The following is a 23,545-nucleotide window of genomic DNA, read 5'->3' on the forward strand; positions in this document are numbered from 1 at the left end:
GCTGTTGGCGAGCTAATTTCTAATAAATATATGTATTGAAAAAGAGATAAGGTAAGGAGACAAGAGCATAGAAAACATACATAAGAAGCCAATTATGATGTGCTAAAAAACAAAACACTAAGCATTATTAAAGGCTAATGCTGAAATATCTGAGTTCATTGCTTACTCATTAATTTGTAAATGGCCATATTCTTTCTAATGATGATTCATTTTATATTTCATCCAAAAACAGTGTAGTTGTTAAATATGTTTTTTATTTTATTAAAAATTTAGTGGGGTAAAAGTTAATACTACATTCTCTGTATTTTCCGATTCTTATCTCTACGTGTTCGCAAACTCACCACTACATGATAAGTAGAAGACAAAACTTTTTTTTTTTTTTTTTTTTTTGTAAACTTAGTAGAAGACAAAACTTACAGCCAAATAGCTAAACTTATCTCTCTCCAAAACATTTGGTCCATACGATAAAGCAAGAAGAAGAGGAACAAGATGAAGCATGAAATGAGTAACATGAAGCTACGATGCATATCCTTCTTCTTTCTTCTCTTCGGTTTGCTTCTTGGAAATTTTATAGTCGAAGGTCTTATAGTTTCAACCCATCTCCTGCATATTCTATAAATCTTCGTAGTTATATAATCTATTGAATCCACATCAAGACGACTAACAATAGTTTTTTTTTTCTTTTTGAAATTCTCTTGTTCGTGTACTTTTGAATCAGCTTCAAAAGCTCGTTCTATCGACGATACGCTTTCACTTCCCCGACAAGTCCATCTCCCGGTATATTCATAATGAGAGAATTGTTGTCTATTAGTAATTACTACAAGGAAGCAATCGATAATATATGATTTAGTTGTATTAATATTGTAAAACGTATGTTACAATATTTTCATACAGTACTCAAGGAGGCATATGATTGGGTCGACGGCACCAACTTGCACTTACAACGAATGCAGAGGATGCAGATACAAATGCAGAGCTGAACAAGTCCCCGTTGAAGGCAATGATCCTATCAACAGTGCTTATCATTACAGATGCGTTTGTCATAGATAATAATGATAATCTCTTTTTTTTTTTGGTAAACTGATAATCTCTTCTTTTTGCACTTCTATTGCATCTTTTGTATCGGCTTAATTGCATTTTGTTTTTTGAATGAGATGTTTTGGTCAAAATTATACTTCATCTTTCTCATATTAGAAGATGGCGTACAGTTTTTTTTTCCTGTATTGGTTAATTTGTTTTGAAGTTTCCATGCAAATTAATTTTAATAGTGTATTATGCAGTGTACTACTTTTTTAGTCAAACTTTTTTAGTTAATATTTTTAATGTAAGATAAAATTATAGGTTATCTAGGTTCTGAATATGTGTGCATTAACCAAAAACATCATAAACGGAACAAATCAAGTATAACTTATTAATATTTCTTGCTTAAATATTAGTAAGACATTTTACTTAATCGCTAATTTTCGCCAGTGTTGTTGCTACTGTGTGCATGGGATAATAGGATCGTTTGAAGTTTATGTTGGGGTTCGTGTTGATGATAATTCTGACGATGATGATAAAATATGGTGGGTTGTTTTATACAAGTGTTTAAAAAACCATAGGGAGAAATCACATGGTCATGTGGTCCAATTTTGAGACATACGTCAAGAAAGGATCACATGAAGGAACTAGAGTTGGTACGTTTGTAATTCTAGCTCTTTCTCTCTCTCTCCAGTCCAGTCCACTCCACTCCACTCGATTCTCCTCCTTTTCTCTCTCTCTCCTTCATATTATATAATTCTCCTTCTCTCTTCCGATGAGAAGCTGTTCAAAAAGGAACAACTATTTATGTAGTTCATGAACTTTTTTTTGTAAAAGTAGTTCAACAACTTTGAACGATTTATGTTTTATAAAGTTGCATTATGGAAAAACTATGTAATTTGATTCTTTCGTTTTTGGACAACTATGTAATTTGTTTTTGTAAATTACTAGTTTAGATTTGTTTTAGCTAATTATTTTATTTTTATTATATATATATATATATATATATATATCTTTAATTATTAAAATAAAAAATCCGTTTTTATTAATTTATATTATCAATATTTATACACAAATAATAGTAGAATCACTTACTGAAACTAATATATATATATATATATATATATATATAAATATTTATCTTCATTTATTTAAAAGTGATAACAATATTTGTTATCGGTTTTTTGTAAAATGATACAATTTTAAATAATCACTTGTATCAAATGACAACTATTATCATCATTCCAAAAATTGATATTAATTTTATATCATATAATAGTAAATGATTTACATAATTACAATCAATTTATTAAATCGATACTAATACAAACATCATATAGAACAAATTATGCAAGTGGTAACATCAATTTTGAAAATTGACACATATTAATATCACTTAAAATAATCTACAAAAATATTTGCTATCTTTTACATCAGTTTTGAAATAATAATACAATTTATATGCATCACCAAAAAGTAAGTACTTTATTTAGCGAGGTCAAATGTATTTACATCATTTACAACTAATAAAATTATATAAAATAAATGATTTGAATTAACCTTTTAAAGTTCAAGTCTATTTACAAAATATAATTAAATATTTTATTTAATTTCAATTTTCATCCGCCATAAAAAATTAGTTTATTAATTTCTTACTAATATTTTACTATAAGTTTTGATTTAACTGAACATAAAAATAAGATAAATAAATATTTTTTTTATTTTAAATTATATTTAAGAATATATATATATATATATATATATATATATATATATATATATTTTAAAAAATTATAATCTTAGTTAGATTTTTTACTATTTTTGGATAAAATAGACAACTTCTACAAAATTAATAAAAATTGATATAAAGTTGTATAATTATCAAAAAAATTACAACTAAACAGCATTTCTAAAATTTGTAGATATATAAAAAGAAGCTAATAATACTACGATTAAAGAATTATTATTTTTAATAAAACTGTAAAAAAATTGAAAATCTTTTGGGCTATTTGCAAAATTCACTCAAAACTCAAACTCAAACCTAAAACTAATCCATGTTTTTTTGGATTTTTTTTGCCCTATTAACCCACAAGTTCATATTATTCACGAAAATGTCATTAGTTTTTTTTCTTCGAAAATTGTCTTTTTACTCTCTCAACCTCATCATCTTCAAGTATTTACAAGATTGTCATTACCATCAATACACCCACCACCATAAACAACCAATTTGAAGCTCTTAATGCACCTCAAATCAATTACAGTCCTTCTTTCTCAATTCTTATGAACCAAAAACAACATCTCTTTCACTTTCTCTCCATATTTATCAAAAAAAACCCAAGATTTTGATTCTAAATTTTTAAAGGTTCATAGAGCCATTGAAGCTTACGATCCTTGGTGAGTCACTTTTATTTGAGATTCTGGGTGCTTAGAGAAGACTTATGTGTGCTAAACAAGTTATTTCACTGCTTGAAACTATGAAATTATTATTTTTTTCCAGACCTGTTCGTCCCGACGACTTCCGTGTAAGTCGTCTGGCTGTAGAAGACTTACATGGAAGTCTTCTGATCAATGCAGAGGTTAATTTTGCAATTGACTTTTAAATGTGTTTTTCTAGACGACTTACATGAAAGTCGTCCATCTTTGTTTCTTAAAAAAAAAATCGAGACGACTTCCATGTAAGTCATCAAAGGTAAACGAGTTAGTTTTGCAGTTGACTGGATTGTGTCAGAAATTTGACTTTTCCTGGACGACTTACATGTAAGTCGTCCAGTAGAAAATAAAATCAATATTTTGCTATACCTAGACGACTTCCATGTAAGTCGTCTCAGAATAGTTTTGCAATTGAAAAATAAAACCAAAAAATTATTTTTGCCTAGACGACTTACACGGAAGTCATCCATCAGATGACTCACACGAAAGTCGTCCATGATTTTATTCCGAGATTCTGGTCAAATCTTGCTTATCTTGGACGAGTTCCATGTAAGTCGTCAGACGGACAACTTCTGTGTAAGTCGTCTAGAAAAAAATAAAAAATTTTGTTTTATTTTTCAATTGCAAAACTAACCTGAGACGACTTACATGGAAGTCATCTAGGTATAACAAAATATTGATTTTTTAATTTTCTACTAGACGACTTATGTGTAAGTCGTCCAAGAAAAGTCAAATTTCTGACACAATCCGGTCAAATGCAAAACTAACCTGTTTTCTCTAGGCGACTTACATTGAAGTCGTCTCGAATTTTTTTTTAACAAACAAAGATGGACGACTTCCATGTAAATCGTTTAGGTTAAAAATCAATTGCAAAACTAACCTAAATGGACGACTTCCTAGAAGTCTACCAGACGACCTCCGTGGAAGTCGTCTGCGTCAATGTTTAATAAACTTCCATTTTCTCTAAAACTATAAAGACGTTTTAATTTTTTTTTGTTAATTCATGTATATTAGTCAATATTGGGGATACTTAATGAAATTTATAACTTAATTGGTGATATTTATGAGGTTACCAACATTCATGCTTAGTAAAGTTTCTAGCTAATTGAAGAAGACTTTCGTGGAAGTCTTCTACGTTAGTTTTTGTAAATTTGTTAAGTAACTTTAAGATATGTTTATTTAATTTTCAAAAGTGTTAAGTAACTTCAAGAATATCAAGTAACATGGTTTAATGTGTCTTCTTAGATCATAAGATATACTTTTTACTTATGTATCTAATGAAAGTGTTCTATCTTTCAACTTATCTATTGTTTTATCTTTTATGAATTTGACTAAGTTTTCTTGAGAATTACTCTCTCTTAGTTGTAATATATTTGATTAATTTTTTGTGTTATTTTGTTTTGCTATTGAAGTTGTATCAATAACTTCAATTATGTCAAGTAATTTTGGTAGGATAATATTGTGGAAAATGAACATATTTACCAAAAATTTTCATTAATATCTCTTCAAATTTACAATAAAGTCACAACTAAAGGAGTACACATTCAAATCACAAAATATACCACAAACAAAACTATTATAGATCATTCCTCTACAAAGACAAGCTTAGACTCCACTTGATATGGAAGAACACTCCGTCAGAAGACTTCCAGGAAGTTTTCTGGAAATGAGTTAGCTTAACCCTGATTGCGACAGGCTTAATACAGTCATGTTGGATCTCCTATTCGTTCTGCTACCAGGAAGAGAAAGACTGATTGCGACAGCTCAACCGGATGAGACATCTCTTATTTACAAAACTGTGCCAACCGAGGAACGCCTACCAACTCCGCCAACCCTATTGATTTAGCCGCACCTGACTCCGGCTTTGAACTGAGAAGCACGATTTTTCATCATCTCGGCAATCTCTCTCCTACCTCTCCTTTCCGCTTGACGAACGGCCTTGGCATGATCCTTGGCAAGTTTTGAATCTCGCTCTAAAATTTCGTTTTGAACACGCGCAAGGTCTTTTTCCGCTTTCTCTACCTTGAAGCGATAAACCATGGCCTCCCTGTGGCTTGTCTCAAGGGCTGAGCCAAGCATGTTCAGACCCTGCAAAAAAAACTAACATGTTTAAAAAAAAAGGGGCGCATGATTCTATCCGCGAAGTTCCTAAAGAGAAAAGAAACTAAACCCGTTGATTATGCGAGACCCTTCCGCAACTACCTTGGACCTTCCCAATTCGTCCACGGACGAAGGAGGATCGAAACTCGAGGGCAAACCAGCGAAGATATCATCAAAATCCGGAAAAGGTACCTCGCTCGAACCGCTGCCGTCACCATAAGCAAGGTCCGGGTCCCATCCTGGGAGAATAGAGTCATCTACGGAAAACTCTAAATCACCAAGATCAATGCCTTTACCCTTAGAAGATCTCGCATCCTTTTCCTCCGCGGGAACGTCGCAAGGAGTACGATCGTCGGACTCAGAATCACTATCCGCTTCTGCACCCACTCCAAGATCGGGATGCACGAGTCTCAACGCCTTGCGGACTCTCCTCGGCGTAAAGAAGGTCCCGAAAAACGGACCATTCCTGAGGAGATCCCTCACTTCGATCAAGTCTTCGGGAAATGGGGGAAGCGGGTTGATGAAGGGACAGATGCAGCGTTTATACGGACGAAGAAGAAGAACTTTGACCACGAGTTAGAGTTGGAAATAAGCCCCTTGATCACCGTCATATATGTCCGAGGGACCAACCGGTAGAGGTGCGGCTTCGAGACAAGTTGCAGCCTAAAGATCGCTTCAAAGTGATCAGCGTTAAGGGAGAGACCATGCTTATAGCTCAGGATCACAACGCCGATGTGATGCTGAAAACTAGTGAGATTCAGCTGGCTTATCGATACTTCGAAACGGTCCAACACACGGACTATGATTTCAAGAATCGGAAACCATACACTGCAGCGTAACAAGAATGACTCGTAGCAAGTAAAGTAACCCTCCGGGGGACTGTCAGCACTTTCTCCTCGACAAGGAATTCGAAACTCTACCGCGTCCGAAATCCAACAGAACGCTCGAACGGTCTTAAGAAATTTGCCAGTGCTTATGCTTGGCACGCCTCTTTCGACCGAACGCTGGTTCATGACGGGAAATGACATCTCGCTAGGGGGATTAATCGAACCATATCTCGCTATCCAGTACGCCTCACCATCGGTAGGATCTATCGAGTAGGGCGCGAACTCAGCCTTCGGGACGAGGATATCATCATGAACCTCTTCGGATGAGGAACCGCGGGAAATACCTCTTTTCGAAGCCTTTTTTCTGCTAGACATCTTTCAAACTTAAAGAAAAAAGAGAAGGAAAGGGAAAGGAAATTTCTCTCTCAAGAAACTTCTTATGAAAATAAGTAAGTGAAAAATATGAGGAAAGTTACCTTCCTTCTTATAGGCATTAAAAATTACTATTTGTCTGCGGATTCTTCGATGTGAATTTCGTCCAATACACCTATCTTGTCTAACTTGCCAAACCGCACGCTAGAATCTCGTCGTAACCTACGATTCTATTGTGCTGGGGGACTAACTGTTGGGGTCAAAAATGGACACGATGAAATTAACATCCAAATATCCGTAAAATTCAGCATTAACGTTTTTACGAAAAATGTTCTTCGTAAAGATTACTTTTACGAAGAATCTTGCGGTGAAATATTGCACCAATCTCGGTTCATTCATCGAAACTAAACACTCGTAGCCCAAGAACACGATCATGGAACATTGGAAAAGGATCCGAACAAGGTCGCCACGTAGCAACCGACCCGCAAACGAGCCGGTCGCTACGTAGCGACCGACCAAGCCACTCGGTCGGTCGCTACCCGTGAACGAGTCGGTCGCTACCCGTGAACGAGTCGGTCGCTACCCGTGAACGAGTCGGTCGCTACGTAGCGACCGACCAAGCCACTCGGTCGGTCGCTACGTAGCGTCCGACCCGCGAACGAGTCGGTCGCTATGTATCGACCGACCAAGCCATTTAGTCGGTCGCTATGTAGCGACCGATCAAACCTTTCATTCGGTCGCTATGTAGAGACCGATCCACCGCGGACCCGGTCGCTAGGTAGCGACCAAACAGTCTCAGACATCGATCAACTGGTACGACCCAAATTTGTGCATTCTAGTCTGTTCCTCAATGCCAGCTCCCATGTACCACGGCCATATCACTTCTCACTCCCATCGATTGGAGTTATCACTTAAACTTTACGATAAAAATCGCGGAAAGTTTATCGATAAAATCGTAATAAACGTTTCTAATTAAAAGACGGCCCAAATAGGTCTAAACGTGATTAGAAACCCACTTACGATTTTTAAGGAAAAGCCCATAGATACTATAGCGGTTTATACTTAGTCCGCAAGAAAAGATAAATGTCAAATTTCTGCAGATAATCACGAAGATCGAGAAAAATGGAATATCTTCATTTTCGAGTTATGATGGCTAACGGGTAAAATAGGGAAGCTCAAACCGACCTTGGAGGGAGTATATAAGGAGTCCTAGGCGAGAGGCACAAAGGGAAAATTTCTTCAGAGAAAACTTAGCACTTAGAGCATTTAGGCAACTTTCCGTTTTAGTTATTTCGAGCTACGACTCAACTAGGTTTTATAGTCTTAGGTTGTTAGAACTAGAAATCTCCCCGACAGCTCTAATAGCCTAGGCTTCTACCTTGTTGTAACGCTCATACGCGAATTCGGAATAAGACACCTTTTACTCTCTTTTTTACGATTTCTTATCTTTCTCGTCTTTATTTCGTGTTTAGATTGCTTGGCGAGTGGTTTAGCAGATAACCGGGACCTCTGGGAAATTAGGGTTTTCCTAACTTTCCTAATTTTAATGGAAATAGACAGGCGAATTTTGGTTTCCACACCGAGCAGGCTCTTGACTTCATCACTGATGATCGCGTCTCTTTCGGGGGCAAACTTTCGTCTCTTTTATCTGACGGGTTGATGTAGGGGGTCCACCTGCAGCTTATGCATGATGATCTCCGGATCGATCCCGGGCATATCTGTGTGGGAGCAAGCGAAGCAATCAGAGTTAGACCTGAGGAAGTCTATCAGTCTTCTTCTCAATCCTTCAGTTAGCTTGGAACCAATCTTGAGATGTCGGGTCTGATCTCCTTCGGTTAATGGCACCTCGTCCATTTATTCTACCTCCGGTTCCTCGGTGTGACGAGCCAGAGGTTTGCTCTGTAATTGCTATAAGACCTTGTTCTTTCCCTTCAGAGTGGTCTGATAGCAGGAGAGGGAATATTCTTGATCTCCTCTGATCGCCTTAATGCCCTAGGGTGTAGGAAATTTCACCATTTGGTGAAGAGTCGAGGGGACGGGCCCCATTCCGTGAATCCAGGGTCGTCCTAGAATCATGTTGTAAGACGAGTCGCAGTCAACCACGAGGAACTTGGTTGACATGTTGATTCCTTCGGCGTATACGGGGAGGGTTATCTCCCCGGCAGTTTGTTTAACTTCCCCGTTGAACCCTATAAGGGGGGTTACCCTCCGAGTTAGAGCGCCTTCCGCCAGCCCTAGGTCCTTGTATGGGGCCTGTAAGATGATGTTGCCGGAGCTTCCATTATCTACCAGTATCCTTTTTACCAGGCAGTTCGCTACAGTGAGCAAGATAACCAGGGCGTCGTGATGCGGCGTGAGGACTTTCTCCTGCTCCTTGGCCGTGACGCTTATCTCGTCTGTTCCTAGGAGCAGACATTTTGGCTTGGCAGCCTCTAGTCCGTGCTTGGCGTTCCAAGTGCTTTTCTTTGCAGCTGCATGGCTTATGCCGCTAATTTCCGAACCGCCCGAAATGACATGGATCACTCGGTCCTGTCGCGGTGGCGAGACGGGAGCAACTTCAGTGGGCTTACCCGTTGTCTCCTTGCTTAGATGGCTCTTGGCCTTATCGGAAAGGAACTCCCTGACGTGCCCTTTCCTAAGAAACTCGTTGACCTCGATCTTTAATGCGACGCAGTCCTCCGTTTTGTGACTGTGGTCTCGATGGAAGTCGCACTAGAAGCCAGGGTTCTGGAAAGAGTCGGGACCTTTCATCTTCTGAGGCCACTTGACCTGCTGGCCCATCTGCCTCAGAACATTGACCAGCTCCGGCCTTGAGAAGGAGAAGTGAGAGATGTCTGGCCACATGGACACTGCCATCCCTTCTGCCTTCTCGATCAGCCGGTTCTGATACCTCCCCGGTTTCGATTTCTGGAGTCCCTAGCTGATCTTTGAGAGGGTTTCTCGTCTCGCTCGGTTTGGTCTGCTCTGATCGTCTTGGGATCTTGCTTTTTCTGTGCTTTGGCACGGCTGGCGACGTCTTCCTCCCATTTGACCTGCACCCAGGCTCGAGATAGGACGTTTTCCATGGTTTTGCACTGATATTTGGTCAGCTCCTTCTAGAGGTCTCTGTCGGGGAGCAGACCTCTCTTGAAAGCGGAGATAGTAGTGGGGATACTGCATTCGGGGATAGCCACCTTCTCTTGATTGAAGTGGGCTATGTAGCCTTGCAGGGGTTCCGCTCAGTGCTGGATGATTTCGTAGAGGCTGTCGGAGGTTTTCTCCAGGTCCCTACTACTGGCGAATTGCTCCACGAATTTGTTGCTGAGAACCGCAAAGGAGGCTATGGACCTGGAGGGTAAGTTGATATACCACTGCAGAGTGGGTCCGATAAGGGTGGAGCTGAAACCTTTGCACATGGTAGCTTCGTGTGATCCCTTTGGGAGTGCTACGGCGAGCATCCTTTGTCTGTATTGGGCGATGTGGTTATCCAGATCAGTGGTGCCGTCGTACGTTTTAATGCTGGGGAAAGAGAACTTCCTCGGCATCTCGATCAAGGTGATCTCATCCATGAAAGGAGTATCGACGTAGGAGTCGGGGTTGCTCTTCCGGATGGGAGGAGCTACCCCCGGGAGTCTCTCTACCATGGACTGCATGGCCTCGAGCCTATCGAAGAACATCTGGTGAAGGTGAGCGATCATAGGAGACTCCTGGAGTCCATAGCTGATCTTTGAGAGGGTTTCTCATCTCGCTCGGTTCGGTCTGCTCTGATAGTCTTAGGATCTTGCTTTTGATGTGCTTTGGCACGGCTGGCGACGTCTTCCTCCCATTTGACCTGCGCCCAGGCTCGAGATAGGACATTTTCCATGGTTTTGCACTGATATTTGGTCAGCTCCTTCTAGAGGTCTCCGTCGGGGAGCAAACCTCTCTTGAAAGCGGAGATAGCAGTGGGGATACTGCATTCGTGGATAGCCACCTTGTCTTGATTGAAGTGGGCTATGTAGCCTCGCAGGGGTTCCGCTCGGTGCTGGATGATTTCGTAGAGGCTGTCAGAGGTTTTCTCCAAGTCCCTACTACTGGCGAATTGCTCCACGAATTTGTTGCTGAGAACCGCGAAGGAGGCTATGGACCTGGAGGGTAAGTTGATATACCACTGCAGAGCGGGTCCGATAAGGGTGGAGCTGAAACCTTTGCACATGGTAGCTTCGTGTGACCCCTTTGGGAGTGCTACGGCGAGCATCCTTTGTCTGTATTGGGCGACGTGGTTATCCAGATCAGTGGTGCCGTCGTACGCTTTTATGCTGGGGAAAGAAAACTTCCTTGGCATCTCGATCAAGGTGATCTCATCCATGAAAGGAGTATCGACGTAGGAGTCGGGGTTGCTCTTCCGGATGGGAGGAGCTACCCCCGGGAGTCTCTCTACCATGGACTGCATGGCCTCGAGCCTATTGAAGAACATCTGGTGAAGGTGAGCGATCATAGGAGACTCCTGGAGTCCCTAGCTGATCTTTGAGAGGGTTTCTCATCTCGCTCGGTTCGGTCTGCTCTGATCGTCTTAGGATCTTGCTTTTTCTGTGCTTTGGCACGGCTGGCGACGTCTTCCTCCCATTTGACCTGCGCCCAGGCTCGAGATAGGACGTTTTCCATGGTTTTGCACTGATATTTGGTCAGCTCCTTCTAGAGGTCTCCGTCGGGGAGCAAACCTCTCTTGAAAGCGGAGATAGCAGTGGGGATACTGCATTCGGGGATAGCCACCTTCTCTTGATTGAAGCGGGCTATGTAGCCTCGCAGGGGTTCCGCTCGGTGCTGGATGATTTCGTAGAGGCTATCAGAGGTTTTCTCCAGGTCCCTACTACTGGCGAATTGCTCCACGAATTTGTTGCTGAGAACCGCGAAGGAGGCTAGGGACCTGGAGGGTAAGTTGATATACCACTGCAGAGCGGGTTCGATCAGGGTGGAGCTGAAACCTTTGCACATGGTAGCTTTGCGTGACCCCTTTGGGAGTGCTACGGAGAGCATCCTTTGTCCGTATTGGGCGACGTGGTCATCCAGATCAGTGGTGCCGTCGTACGCTTTTATGCTGGGGAAAGAGAACTTCCTGGGCATCTCGATCAAGGTGATCTCATCCATGAAAGGAGTATCGGCGTAGGAGTCGGGGTTGCTCTTCCGGATGGGAGGAGCTACCCCCGGGAGTCTCTCTACCATGGACTGCATGGCGTCGAGCCTATCGAAGAACATCTGGTGAAGGTGAGCGATCATAGGAGACTCCGTTCTCGCTGCTCCGTCTGATGCTTCCTTATCAGCCTCGGGCTCCGAGTCGTTGTCCTCCACGTCGTAGGTCTGAGCATCTTTGAACTTTTCACGCGTAGATGCGTCTCCTCTCATCTCCGTAGTTGGGAGGTTTGCGCCTGTCCCGGAGTTGGGTGTTTCCAGAGTCGGCATAGGGAAAACCTGAGTCCGGAATCGACGCTTCTTGTTACTTGCCGCGTTAAAGGCTTGGTTCTCGTCTCAGAGGGTAAGATTCTCTGATTCGAGCTGGCTGAGCTTCTCGGCGCTCTGCTCCAGTTGCTTGGAGTGTTCGTTGAGCTTTTCCTTCAGGATCTGGAACTCCGACGAAAGCTCAGGATTGGTTTCTTCCCGAGTTTGATGCAACCCGGTTACTTGACCTTGCATATCGTCGATTTGTCTTTGGAGTTCAGCTTCTCTCTGGGTAGCTTCAGGTAGCTCGTCATGCTCGTCCACCGCCATTATCACGTAGTTTATATTACTCTCCTCCTTCTAGCACCAAACTGTTAGGGGATTTTTGTGTAGGATCTTTGTGAGTACCACAGAACGATGGACAAGGCTAGTATTTGTATTGATTTGCAAGTAAGAAAGTAGAAAGATACGTTTTATTAGATCAAAGAGCTGGAACTACAACAGTTTTGAGTAAGAATCCGAGTTCTAGCCGCCTAGCTCTAATCTCTAAGTCTCGAAGTCTCGATCCCTTGCTTTAGGGTTTAGATTCCCTTTATATAGTCTTCCTAAGGCGGGTCTTAGTCGGTTGGAGTAGGTTAAACTCTTCCATATTCGGAAATATGGAAGGTTCTCCCTATCAGAAGTTTTCCATTTCCTGTAGGAAGGGGGCAATCCTGGGACCGGACCCAGAAAACCGGGGTCCGTTCTAGCGGGGATCCTGGGAACTGGGGTTCCTTCCAGCGGGGATCCAGAGGCCGGTGTCCTGCCTGGGGTCTGGAGGAATTCAATACCTGAGTATTTTTCCCCAACAAACTGCATGAAGGAGATTGTGTATCCCACTCTAGCGGCAGAAGCATGGTGCTCAGGGCCAGAAGGGCAAGCTACTACTGTCCCACGATGGCTGCAGACGCCAACCGGCGAGCCAAACACTGCAACCAGTGTCAGAGACACGCTCCAGTTTCTAAACTCCCTCCGGAGAACCTCAAGTCCATAAGCTCACCTTGGCCCTTTAGAAAATGGGGAATGGACATAGTGGAGAAATTCCCTATGGCGCCGGGGCAGAAGGTGTTCCTTCTGGTAGTCACCATAAGCAGAAGCACTCAGCCGGATAATAGACCTACAGATCCACAAATTCCTGTGGACCAACGTAATCACTCGCTTCAGGGTCCCCCACGAGATCGTCACCGACAATGGACCCCAGTTCACAAGGCACAACTTCAAGGAGTTCTGCAAGGACTGGGGCATAAAGCTTACCTTCGCCACACCCTGACACCCCATGTCTAACGGACAAGCCGTGGTCAACATGCTTAAAAAGCGACTGGAGGGTTCTAACGGGAAGTGGGCGGAAGAACTACATGGAGTCCTCTAGGCCTTCCAGACCACTCCCAAAACAGTGACGCAGGAAACTCCCTACTCGTTGGTCTACGGCTCTATGGCCATCATACCCACGGAGATGCACGTGAGAACAACGGCCTCAGGGTCTACCTCTCAAGAGGAGAACGACGAGCTGATGACGCTGAGTCTCGACCTGCTTGACGAAAAGATAGAGGCCACTCGGCTAAGAAACTGGTCCTACCATGCAAGACGTTGCAAGACGTACAACCAGAAAGTCAGAACCAGGACCTTCCAGCAAGAGGATTGGGTTCTACGACGAGCATAAAAAAAGACAGGGAAACTCACCCTCGGGTGGGAAGGACCCTATAAGGTAATCGAGGTGCGGAGAGCAGGCGCCTAAAGGCTGCAAGATAGCAAAGGTAAAATACAACCCAGCTGCTGGAACACCCTGCACCTCAAAACCTATCATTTCTAATACGGTCTTCGGACCATGATTTCTATTATCTTACTATATACTATTTAAGCAATCTGATTTCCTACTCCTATGTATGCTAAACGTCTCCGGACAAAGCTTATAAAAAAATAGTTTCGACTATAAGGGCAGTAGGAAAGTCATAATATTTAAAGGGGCATACGAGCTGGATCAGGTCTCCAGAGACCTCTGATCCTTGCCAACCCTCATCATAAAGTGGCACGTCCATAGAAAATCAAAAGGGTATGAGACATAAAGCAGGAATGGGTATGTGCAAGCCTGAGTATGCTGTCAAAACTACCTAAAACCCCTGGGCAGCCTAAGGCGCATCGGGGTCCCTAGAATACCATTGTGAAAAGTACTTGTATTAAAACGCTACGTGCTACACACAGTATAATTATTGCAAAAGTACTGTGAAATACAAGGAGCAATCAAAACCCTGCTCCTCCAGACGTGGAAAGCAGCGAAGCCTGGCACTTGGGTCATAACACCCACACCAGCACCTTTTAAGCATGTCAGTGACTTCCTGCAGAAGTAGAATACAACATAGGAACTCTATAGTGGCCAGCTTCCGAGCGGCAGAATGCGAAATCCAAACAGGTACCGGTAGTAGTCTTGCCTAGGAAGGCGGAGTACGGTCCCTGTGAAAACAAATATTCCGGGTTCCCAAGGAACTCTGGGTCCATATGCAAGCCCCCGATCTAAAGAGGAAACAAACGGTTCCCCATACTATTTCGGGTCCTATGCATAAAATCTGAGGAAAAACCTCCAGGTTCCCATATAGCCTCAGGGTTCCAAGCAAAGGTCTCAGGATCTGAGGAAGAACCTCTGGTTTCCTATATGGCCTCAGAGTCCTAAATATAAATCTTAGAAAGAGGATAGAACCCCTGTGCTGCCTAAGGCACATCGGGGTCATTACATCCCTAAGAACCTCCGGGTTCCCATGTGACCTCAGTGTCCAAATACAAACACCAGGGCCCCGATACGATCTCAGGATCTAAGGGAAAACCCTAGGTTCTCACATGACCTCAGGGTCCAATCACGATATCAAGAACCTCCAGGTTCCAACTACGGTCTCCGGACCTATCAAAGAATCTCCGGGTTTCCATATCGTCTCCGGGCTCCAGTTATGATCCCCGAATCTAAAAGAGAACCTCCTGGTTCCCTAACGACCTCCGGATCCCAGAAATGATCTCAAGATCTAAAGGAGAACCCCCGGGTTCCCCCACGACCTTCGAGTCCCAAATACAACCTCATGGTCTAGGAAAACCTCCGGGTTCCCAGGCGACCTTCGGGTCCTTATGCGATCTCCGGGTTACGAAAACAGTCTCCAAACTCCAAGAGTCCACATTCTAAAAATCTTGAAACCTCCGGGTTTAGAGCCTATCTCTCAGGTCCTAGCCGTAACCTCTGGGTTCCTAGGCTACCTTCTGGTCCCAGCGTAACCTCTAGGTCCGGGGCAACCCCAACATCCATAGATGACCTCCGAAATTTCATGACATATCCCAAGAAAAGTGCTTCACTCCCAGGATCCATTTATCTAGCCTACGGAGAGGATAAGGAGCGATCATATACTACGAGTCTTGCCCCAACCAAGAAACAGGCGGGGAAGGACCTCTTAAAAATTCGAAGTACTACCATCAGAGCATGCAAAGCAATAGGAAAGAGTGCATCAAAAGAGAGTTATGAAGAGCCAATTATTCCAAAAACCAAAGGGGCTACAAAGACCCATTATTCAAAGCAATAAGATTCAACAAAAGCCAGAGTTTCAGAAACAACAAAAAATACATTCAGAAAGAAGGATCCTCCGAGAATCGCGACCCCACAACGGATCTCGGGGTGGCATCCCAGGAGAAACTCCCCGACTGCTGGTCGGTTCCCCCGGACAGGAACAGATGTTGGCGATACTCTTCTTCAGGATCCCAATGTTCCACTCGCTTCTCCAGCCATTCCTTCATGAGCTCCCATCTGGCCGACGCCTTCACTTGCTGAATCAACAGATCCCGGCGAGCCATAATGTCCTTGACCTGACTGCGGAGGAAGAACACCTCACCGATTAACCTCAGATGAGCAACCACCAGTGGTTGGTGATTAGATACGGCTTCAGCACCTGTTGACGAGTTGAAAGATGGGCCATTAACAGCCCTTGCCAATCTTGGGTAAGAGGTATAAAGAGGACGCCTCTTCCGAGTTTTAGCCTTCTGGTGCTCATCATAAATGGCTGATACCGGGAGCTTAACCACGTTCCCTGGAAAAAGCAACACAGGAAGTAAAGAAAACAGAATCCTATCAGGTGAAAACTAAGAGGGGAAGGCTAACCCCAAACGCGGCTATGACGCATGGCTTCCTTGCTCACCAGGAAAGTTACCCATCAAAGTCGCCGAGGAACTCCCATTATAAGATTCGCTACCGCTTCTCTAGCAAAGGAAACCGGACGAGACACGTCTGATAAGAGCGTCAATAAAAAATGAAACCCAAAAGGAGCGGTAAATCCATGAGAGGAGTAAGTTGAGAAGGAAAGAAATCGAAGAAAGAGGATACTTTGCCTGTAAGGGAAGGGATAACGCCCCAGAAGACTGCTTCCAGATACGCTTCATAAATAGCTACCTCACTTGCTCCTCCGTCTGGAGCACGCTCGAACTCATATGGGCTCCTCATCCCCACTGAAGGATGAATCGCATATTCCCTCCGCATATTAGCAAGGTCTCCTTCTCGGATCTCGGAACGGGGACCATCATCAAAGAAACAGGAACAAAGCCGTCTCAGGGGTGCCATCGGGACCGCCTCACTGTCAGCCTCTTGAACATCCCCCCAAGAAGGGACGAGAGATGTGAAAGAATCAGTGAAAAGACGATGTGGCCTTGGACGGCTACCCACGAGTGAAGACGGGAACGCAAGCAGTTTGGGATTCATCTTTCAGTGGTAGAATTGGGTTGAGGCTAATTAGAGGGTATCGCGAGCCCTTATATACATCCGGATTGCCCATCCGCGCAGAGCCAGAAAAGGAAATAGGGATGTTTCCTAAATATCTCAGAGAATCCTTGGCATAAACAACAAGCATTAAAAAAAGGAAACTTGGTCCTTGCGAAATAAAGGGAAATCCTCCATTAAAAAGGAAGTTTCACAAAAATACATATCTCCAAGTGAAGAATCGACTCGAGTATCCTTCGAAGCATCCAGACCTACCTCTACACATCATGATCAAGTACTCAGGCCTCTTCTTCGGAAATCATCAGAGCTCCAGGCTCCGCTGTCTTCAAAACACCTTCAGAAGCCCCCGAGCTCCTCCATCTTTGACAAGAAATCAGTGGTTCAAAAAAAAAAAAATAGCGCCAGGCCCCGGTCTGTTATCATGGAACCGGTCCTCCCCCGGGTTCAGAGTGTGGCTCCGGCCTGAGTGGAATTCGGGATAGCAGGATTACTGGAGCGATGTCCTGCCTAGGGAAAGCCTGCTGAGAATGAGCAACTCCGGTTGACTTAAGTGCACAGGTTATTCCCCGAGTTCGATGACGAAATCGAGCAATAAGGGGCAAACTGTTGGGGAAAAATACTCAGGTATAGGATTCCTCCAGACCCCAGGCAGGACACCGGCCCCTGGGTCCCCCCTAGGAGACACCCCGGGTCCCTGCTAGGAAGTACTCCGGGTCTGGTCCCAGGGACCACCCCCTTCCTCCGGGAAAAGGAAAACTTCCGATAAGGAGAACCTTCCATATTTTCGAATATGGAAGTGTTTAACCTACTTCAAACCGACTAAGGCCGACCTAAAAAAACTATATAAGGGGAGGCTAAACCCTAAAGCAGGGGATTGACACTTCAAGACTTATAAATTTTAGCTAGGTGGCTAGAACTAGGGTTTATACACAAAACATTGTAGTTCCGGCTTATTCTATCAAATAAAACATCTCTTCAAGTGTATTTCTCTGAAATACTCACGAAATCAAAGCCTTATCCATCGTTCCATAGTACTTACAAAAATCCTACACAAAAATCCCCCAACACCTAGGACTTGAAAACCTAGTTGAGTCGCAGCTCGATTGGAAAAACGGAAAATTGCCTAAATTGCTATAAGTGCTAAGTCTTCTATGTAAAAAATTCTCTCTGTGCCTCTCACTTTCACATCCCTTATATACTCCTCCTAGGTTGGTTTTTGCTTTCCTTTTCCGCTTCTGGGTCAAGTTTATCCTTTTGTGAAAATATTCCATTTTTCCCGATCTTCGTGATTATCCCTTGAAACTTTAACATTTATCTTCGAATTTGACATTTATCTTCAAACTTGACATTTATATCTTCTCGCGAATATTCGATAAACCGTCATAGTGACTTTGGGCCGAGTTTTCGTTAAAAATCGAAAGTGGGCTTTTGCCGCGTTTTAGACCCTTTGGGCCGTTTTTCGACGAAAACACTTTTACAATTTCTTTTCGGAAGAGTAACCGCCAGTACAACGTCAGTTTTACGAGATAGTCTGAATCAATCGTATAGTCGAAACAACCATGGTGTTAAATTTAGGCGATCGTCTTTACACGATCGATCTGAACTTTATACGAGAAAATAAGTCTTTGTCGTTTTTTCCGTAAAGTTTCAGCGGTATCTCCGAGTGGGACAAAACAAGAGAGAGTTTGACCGAGACCCGAAAGGAGGAGTTCCGGAGATGAGAATGCATGGTTCTGGACTGATCTAACTCGGCAAAGGCAGATTTAGACAAAACTGATCCAACTCGCCGTTGGGCGAGTTGGAGTCGGATCGTCCAACTCGCCCAAGGGGAGTTGAACTTGGTTGATCCAACTCACCGTTGGGCGAGTTGGAAGTGGTTCATCCAACTCGCCCAAAGGCAAGTTGGAATTGGTTGATCCAACTCGCCGTTGGGCGAGTTGGAAGTGGTTCATCTGATATATGGTGTTTTAGACATCTTGTATATATGCTTTTCAATTGGTTTTCAAGTCTTTATCGAGTCTTCCTAGTCCTTTTCGAGTCATTATAGGTCTGGAGTTTCATTGGATTGGAGATGGACCAGATGGAACAAAATAGGCAAAAAAAATTGCAATTTGGTGATTTTCACGTAGAACATCCCGAGTGCATGTTTCAGCGGCAGAGATTTTTAAGGAAGTTTCCAAATATTTCGGGATTTTACCTAGGTCTTTCCCCTTTTTCCCTTGGTCTTCAGAGACCTGCAAATATATCTTTTCTTATTCTTTTAGAGATTCTACGCTAGTTTTTACACAAGAAATCATTGGAGACTTTTGTACTTGAAGATTTGCTACCTTGAAAGGGAGACGGCTTCGCCTTGAGAAGATTCCTGAACCCTATCTTATTTATTTATTGATTCAGCATTTTTTCTTCATATATTCTCTCTGGGATTTCTCTTTTCATGGCTGAGTAGTCCACTTGCTTATACGAGCTCGGTCGCTACGTAGCGACCGAGCTCCTGCTCGCTATGTAGTGACCGAGCGGAACGGACGCTCGGTCGCTACGTAGCGACCGAGCTTTGGCTCGAGCTCGGTTGCTATGCAGCGACCGAGCGGAACACGCGTTTGGTTACTGCGTAGCGACCCTTTTCGAGCTCTCGTCCGATGACTCGCGTTTCTTCCGCAAAGCTTTTCGTAAAGAAGAATCTATTTCGAAAAAGTATTTGTCGAAGAAGGTTTCTACGTTTTTTTCTTCGGGGATTTGGACGTTAACTTCGTCTTAACCGTTTTTGACCCCAACAAAGTCTGATGAACCTTTTCAAGAAGCTTGGGAGAGGTACAAGGAGTACCCGAGAGAGTGCCCGCACCATGGGTTTGACGATGACTATATATTGGAAGTGTTCTATGAAGGAGTGAGCTATGAGTTTTGAAACACCCTTGATTCTTCGAGTAATGGAGATTTCATGACTCAAACCACACCTGGTGCGTTCGAGCTGATTGCGAACATGGCTTCAAGTTCACTAAACAAGAACAAGGAGCATGACCGCTCGAAGAGTGTGAACAGCATAGATGATCTCGCTGCAAAGGTGGACCAACTGCTTAAGGGAAACCAAAGCCAAGTGTTCATAATGGAAGAAGCAGCTCCTGAGTAGAGTGCCAGTGACCTGGCGTTTGATGCTGAAATATCAGGAGACGATCAGCAAGAGGTGTGCTACGTGAATGGGCAAGGATGGCAGATCAAAAACTACCATCCAAACCCTAACGTGAGGAACAACCCACAACTTTTCTGGCCTAAGCAAGACAAACTAGCTGATCCTGCACAGAGTAACCAAGGTCAGTATGCCGGGTATCAAAAGAACTACCAACCCCGGACTTATGTTCTAAGCCAACCGCAGAACAATCCACCTCATATGCAGAAACACCAGAACACTCAGCCAGCAATCTCCGCTCCTATCGCTGTTCTGCAAGATGAGACAAAAGCTATGTTCCAGCAGCTGCTTCAAGGACAATGGCTCCAAGGGAAGGCTCTAAACCAGGTTACTACCGAGATCAATACAAGAATGAACCATATGTTCAGCAATTTGAGCACCAAGTACGACAATGTCGCGAGCCATATGAGACAGATGGACATTCAGATTGCTCAGACTACTGAGAGCGTCAAGAAGCAACAAGGTACTCTACCTGGAAAAACCGACAAAAACCCTAAGGAGTGCAATGCGGTTGAGTTGAGAAGTGGAAAGCAACTGTCGGAACCGGTAAAGAAGAGGTTCACTGCGGCTGAGAAGGGGAAGCAGAAAGAGTCGGAACTACCACCAGCCAATACCCCGGCAGCTGAGAAGGAGAGGGAACCAATAGTTGGAACCAATTCGCTAGGACCAGAACAACCAGCTGAGGCTGTTCGCCCGATCCCAGAGCCTATTCCTGCTCGCGAATACACTCCTAAAGTCCCTTACCCTGTTCCAGCAAAGGCTACTCGTAAGGACCGAGAGGAGATGAAGTGCAGAAAGATGCTGGAGGACTAAACTGTCCGACTCCCCTTGATGGATGCGATCCAAATGATGCCCTCCATGCGCAGCTTCATAAAGGGATTGATCTCAGGAAAAATATCAGAGGAGAGCGAATTCATGACTATCTCTAAGGAGTGCAGCACAGTGCTTCAAAACAGGCAGATAAAGAAGCAAGGAGACCCTGGCAAGTTCGTCCTCTCAATCCAGATTGGGAAGACAATTTTCTCATGCTCCCTGGTTGATCTGGGATCCAGCGTAAACCTCATTCCCTACTCTGTAGCACGACGTCTGGGATACACGCATTTCAAACCAACTAGGATGTCCTTGGTGTTCGCGGATAGATCAGTTAAGTCGCTGGTTGGTATTCTAGAGGATCTCCAAGTAAAAGTCGGGAACACCTCTGTTCCAGCAGACTTCATAGTTTTAGAGCTGGAAGAGGAATCCAAAGATCCTCTCATTTTAGGAAGACCGTTCCTATGTACTGTTGGAGCCATCATTGATATGCGGCAAGGGAAGATTGATCTCAATCAGGGAGACATAGTCATGCAGTTCGAGATGGATGAGTTGCTGAAGAAGCCGATGCTGGATGGACAGACCTTCGAGGTGGATGAAGGGATTGATCCGCTGCAACCTCGCGACGGGATGATCGAGGAGATTCTTACAGAAGATCCACTTGAGCTTGCACTAGTAAGAGCTGAGGCCGAGCAGAGTGTCGAGAACATTGACGCAGACGGGTATGCTAAGATGCTTGACTCCGCAAGGAGTATGGGAAGAATGGTGGCGAGTCTAAGTCTGGGGGAAGAAAGCAACAAGGACGAGAACACTCCAACTGGAGCGACCCCTTTACCGAACTCGCCGAACCTACCTGATGATCCCTGGAGCGAGTTGAAGGCTCCCAAGGTTGAGCTAAAACCCCTTCCCAAGGGGCTTAGGTACGCTTTCTTAGGTCCGAATTCCACTTACCCTGTCATTGTGAACACTAAACTCAAAAATGTGGAAACTGTACTGCTTTTGTGTAAGCTTAGGAAGTATCGTAAGGCATTAGGATATTCACTAGCTGACAAACCTGGCATCTCACCTGATTTATGCATGCATAGAATACACCTAGAAGATGAATCAATGACTTATGTTGAACATCAGAGGAGGTTAAACCTGAATCTAAAAGATGTTGTTAAGAAAGAGATAATGAAACTTCTTGAAGTGGGTGTGATCTATGCCATATCTGATAGTAAGTGGGTTAGCCCTGTTCATGTAGTACCTAAGAAAGGTGGGATCACTGTTATCAAAAATGAAAAGAATGAATTGATCCCTACGAGAAGATCATCATGAACCCTTGTCTTTCTACTTTATTTTATATGCAGTATTATTTAGAAATCATGTCTGTATCATCTTGCTTTATGATTGAGTAGTCGACTAAGCTTGCTTAGGGTTTTAGGGTGTCAATCGCATGAGCTAAACGCAAATAAGTGATTTTAACTGTTCTTCATTCATATTGTTCTTATGGCTTGCATTGAATTGATCACTTAATGTTCGATCTCTAGTTTAATCACCTAGCTAACCGCTTTGGTGATAAATTGACATATATTGAATGAGCTTCATATCCCTAATCAGCGAAAATAGATATTAGGGTATTAAGTGAACTAATCGGACCTGATCTCTAAGGCTTGCTATCGCGTCTTGTTCCAAGTGAGAGTGTAGGACTCAACACCGATCAGCAAAGGGAACAAGTCCACGATAGTGGATTGTTCTAGCCGAGTGATCCGAGTTCTAGACTGCACCTCATTGCACTTGAATAGTTGTTTGCTTCCGCATTGACACCCGATGAACAACCCTAAGCCGGCTTTCATTTAAATTGAATTTGAATCTCTAGGTATTTTAGTTACTTGCGTCACCATTGATTTTGAAACCCCACTTGTTTCCCAGCTAAATATTGAACTCATAAGAGTAAAGAGTAAACTGGTCCTATGGATTGAATCTCAAATATTACAATTACCACTGTTAACTTGACAGTAGCAAGGATTCATTTTTAGTGTATCAGTTGTCATGTCCACATTGCCAAGATAGCACAGATGCTTTCCAACTAAAACACAGAAGGTAATCGTGTTGGTTTGACTCTCACAGAAGATTTCTACCACCCGATCATCCATATCGTAAGAGTAGGACTTTGTTTACGTAGAACAAGAAGGTCTTTGACAGTCCTCCTCTTGAAATTAGTGGGGATGATTTGTTGAAACAGTTCAGAGATTTTGGTGCAGCTAGGATGCCAGACGTAGGTGGACATGAACATGTTCCAGTCGATGCTGCTGGTTTACTTCACAACTGGCACAAAAAAAAGTATCTTCTGGGATCTTCCATACTGGAAAGATCATCTGTTGCGGCATAATTTAGATGTCATGCATATTGAGAAGAACTTTTTCGACAATCTGATGAACACGATCCTTAATGTCCAAGGTAAAACAAAGGATAATTTGAAGTCAAGATTGGATTTGGTTGATATTTGTGATCGGTCTGAACTTCACGTTGATGAGAATGGCAAGGCTCCTGTTCCCATTTACCGGTTAAATGAAGCTGCGAAAGAGGAGTTCTTTGATTGGATTTCAGAGAGTGTCATATTTCCAGACGGTTATGCGTCTAATTTGCGCAACT

General features: G+C 43.4%; 1 protein-coding gene across 1 annotated transcript; it reads left to right on the forward strand.

The window, feature by feature from the left end:
- The first annotated feature begins 322 nt into the window (after nucleotides 1–322).
- LOC106411876 (EPIDERMAL PATTERNING FACTOR-like protein 9) lies at nucleotides 323–1,272 on the forward strand. Its single transcript, XM_013852724.3, has 3 exons — nucleotides 323–580; nucleotides 719–777; nucleotides 895–1,272. The coding sequence occupies exons 1-3, from the start codon at nucleotides 490–492 to the stop codon at nucleotides 1,048–1,050; spliced, it is 306 nt and encodes a 101-aa protein (XP_013708178.2). The 5' UTR covers nucleotides 323–489; the 3' UTR covers nucleotides 1,051–1,272.
- Nucleotides 1,273–23,545: the final 22,273 nt, after the last annotated feature.

Source organism: Brassica napus, chromosome C8 (assembly GCF_020379485.1).
Source record: "Brassica napus cultivar Da-Ae chromosome C8, Da-Ae, whole genome shotgun sequence".
NCBI classification, from domain to species: Eukaryota; Viridiplantae; Streptophyta; class Magnoliopsida; order Brassicales; family Brassicaceae; genus Brassica; species Brassica napus.

What these genes read in the sequence shown, in the direction of transcription:
- LOC106411876 (XM_013852724.3), top strand. Translation starts at nt 490, where the DNA reads ATGAAGCATGAAATGAGTAACATGAAGCTACGATGCATATCCTTCTTC. An exon ending in TGGAAATTTTATAGTCGAAG is followed by an intron (nt 581 to 718) that starts GTCTTATAGTTT and finishes CTTTTGAATCAG; the next exon opens with CTTCAAAAGCTCGTTCTATC. An exon ending in CCCGACAAGTCCATCTCCCG is followed by an intron (nt 778 to 894) that starts GTATATTCATAA and finishes ATTTTCATACAG; the next exon opens with TACTCAAGGAGGCATATGAT.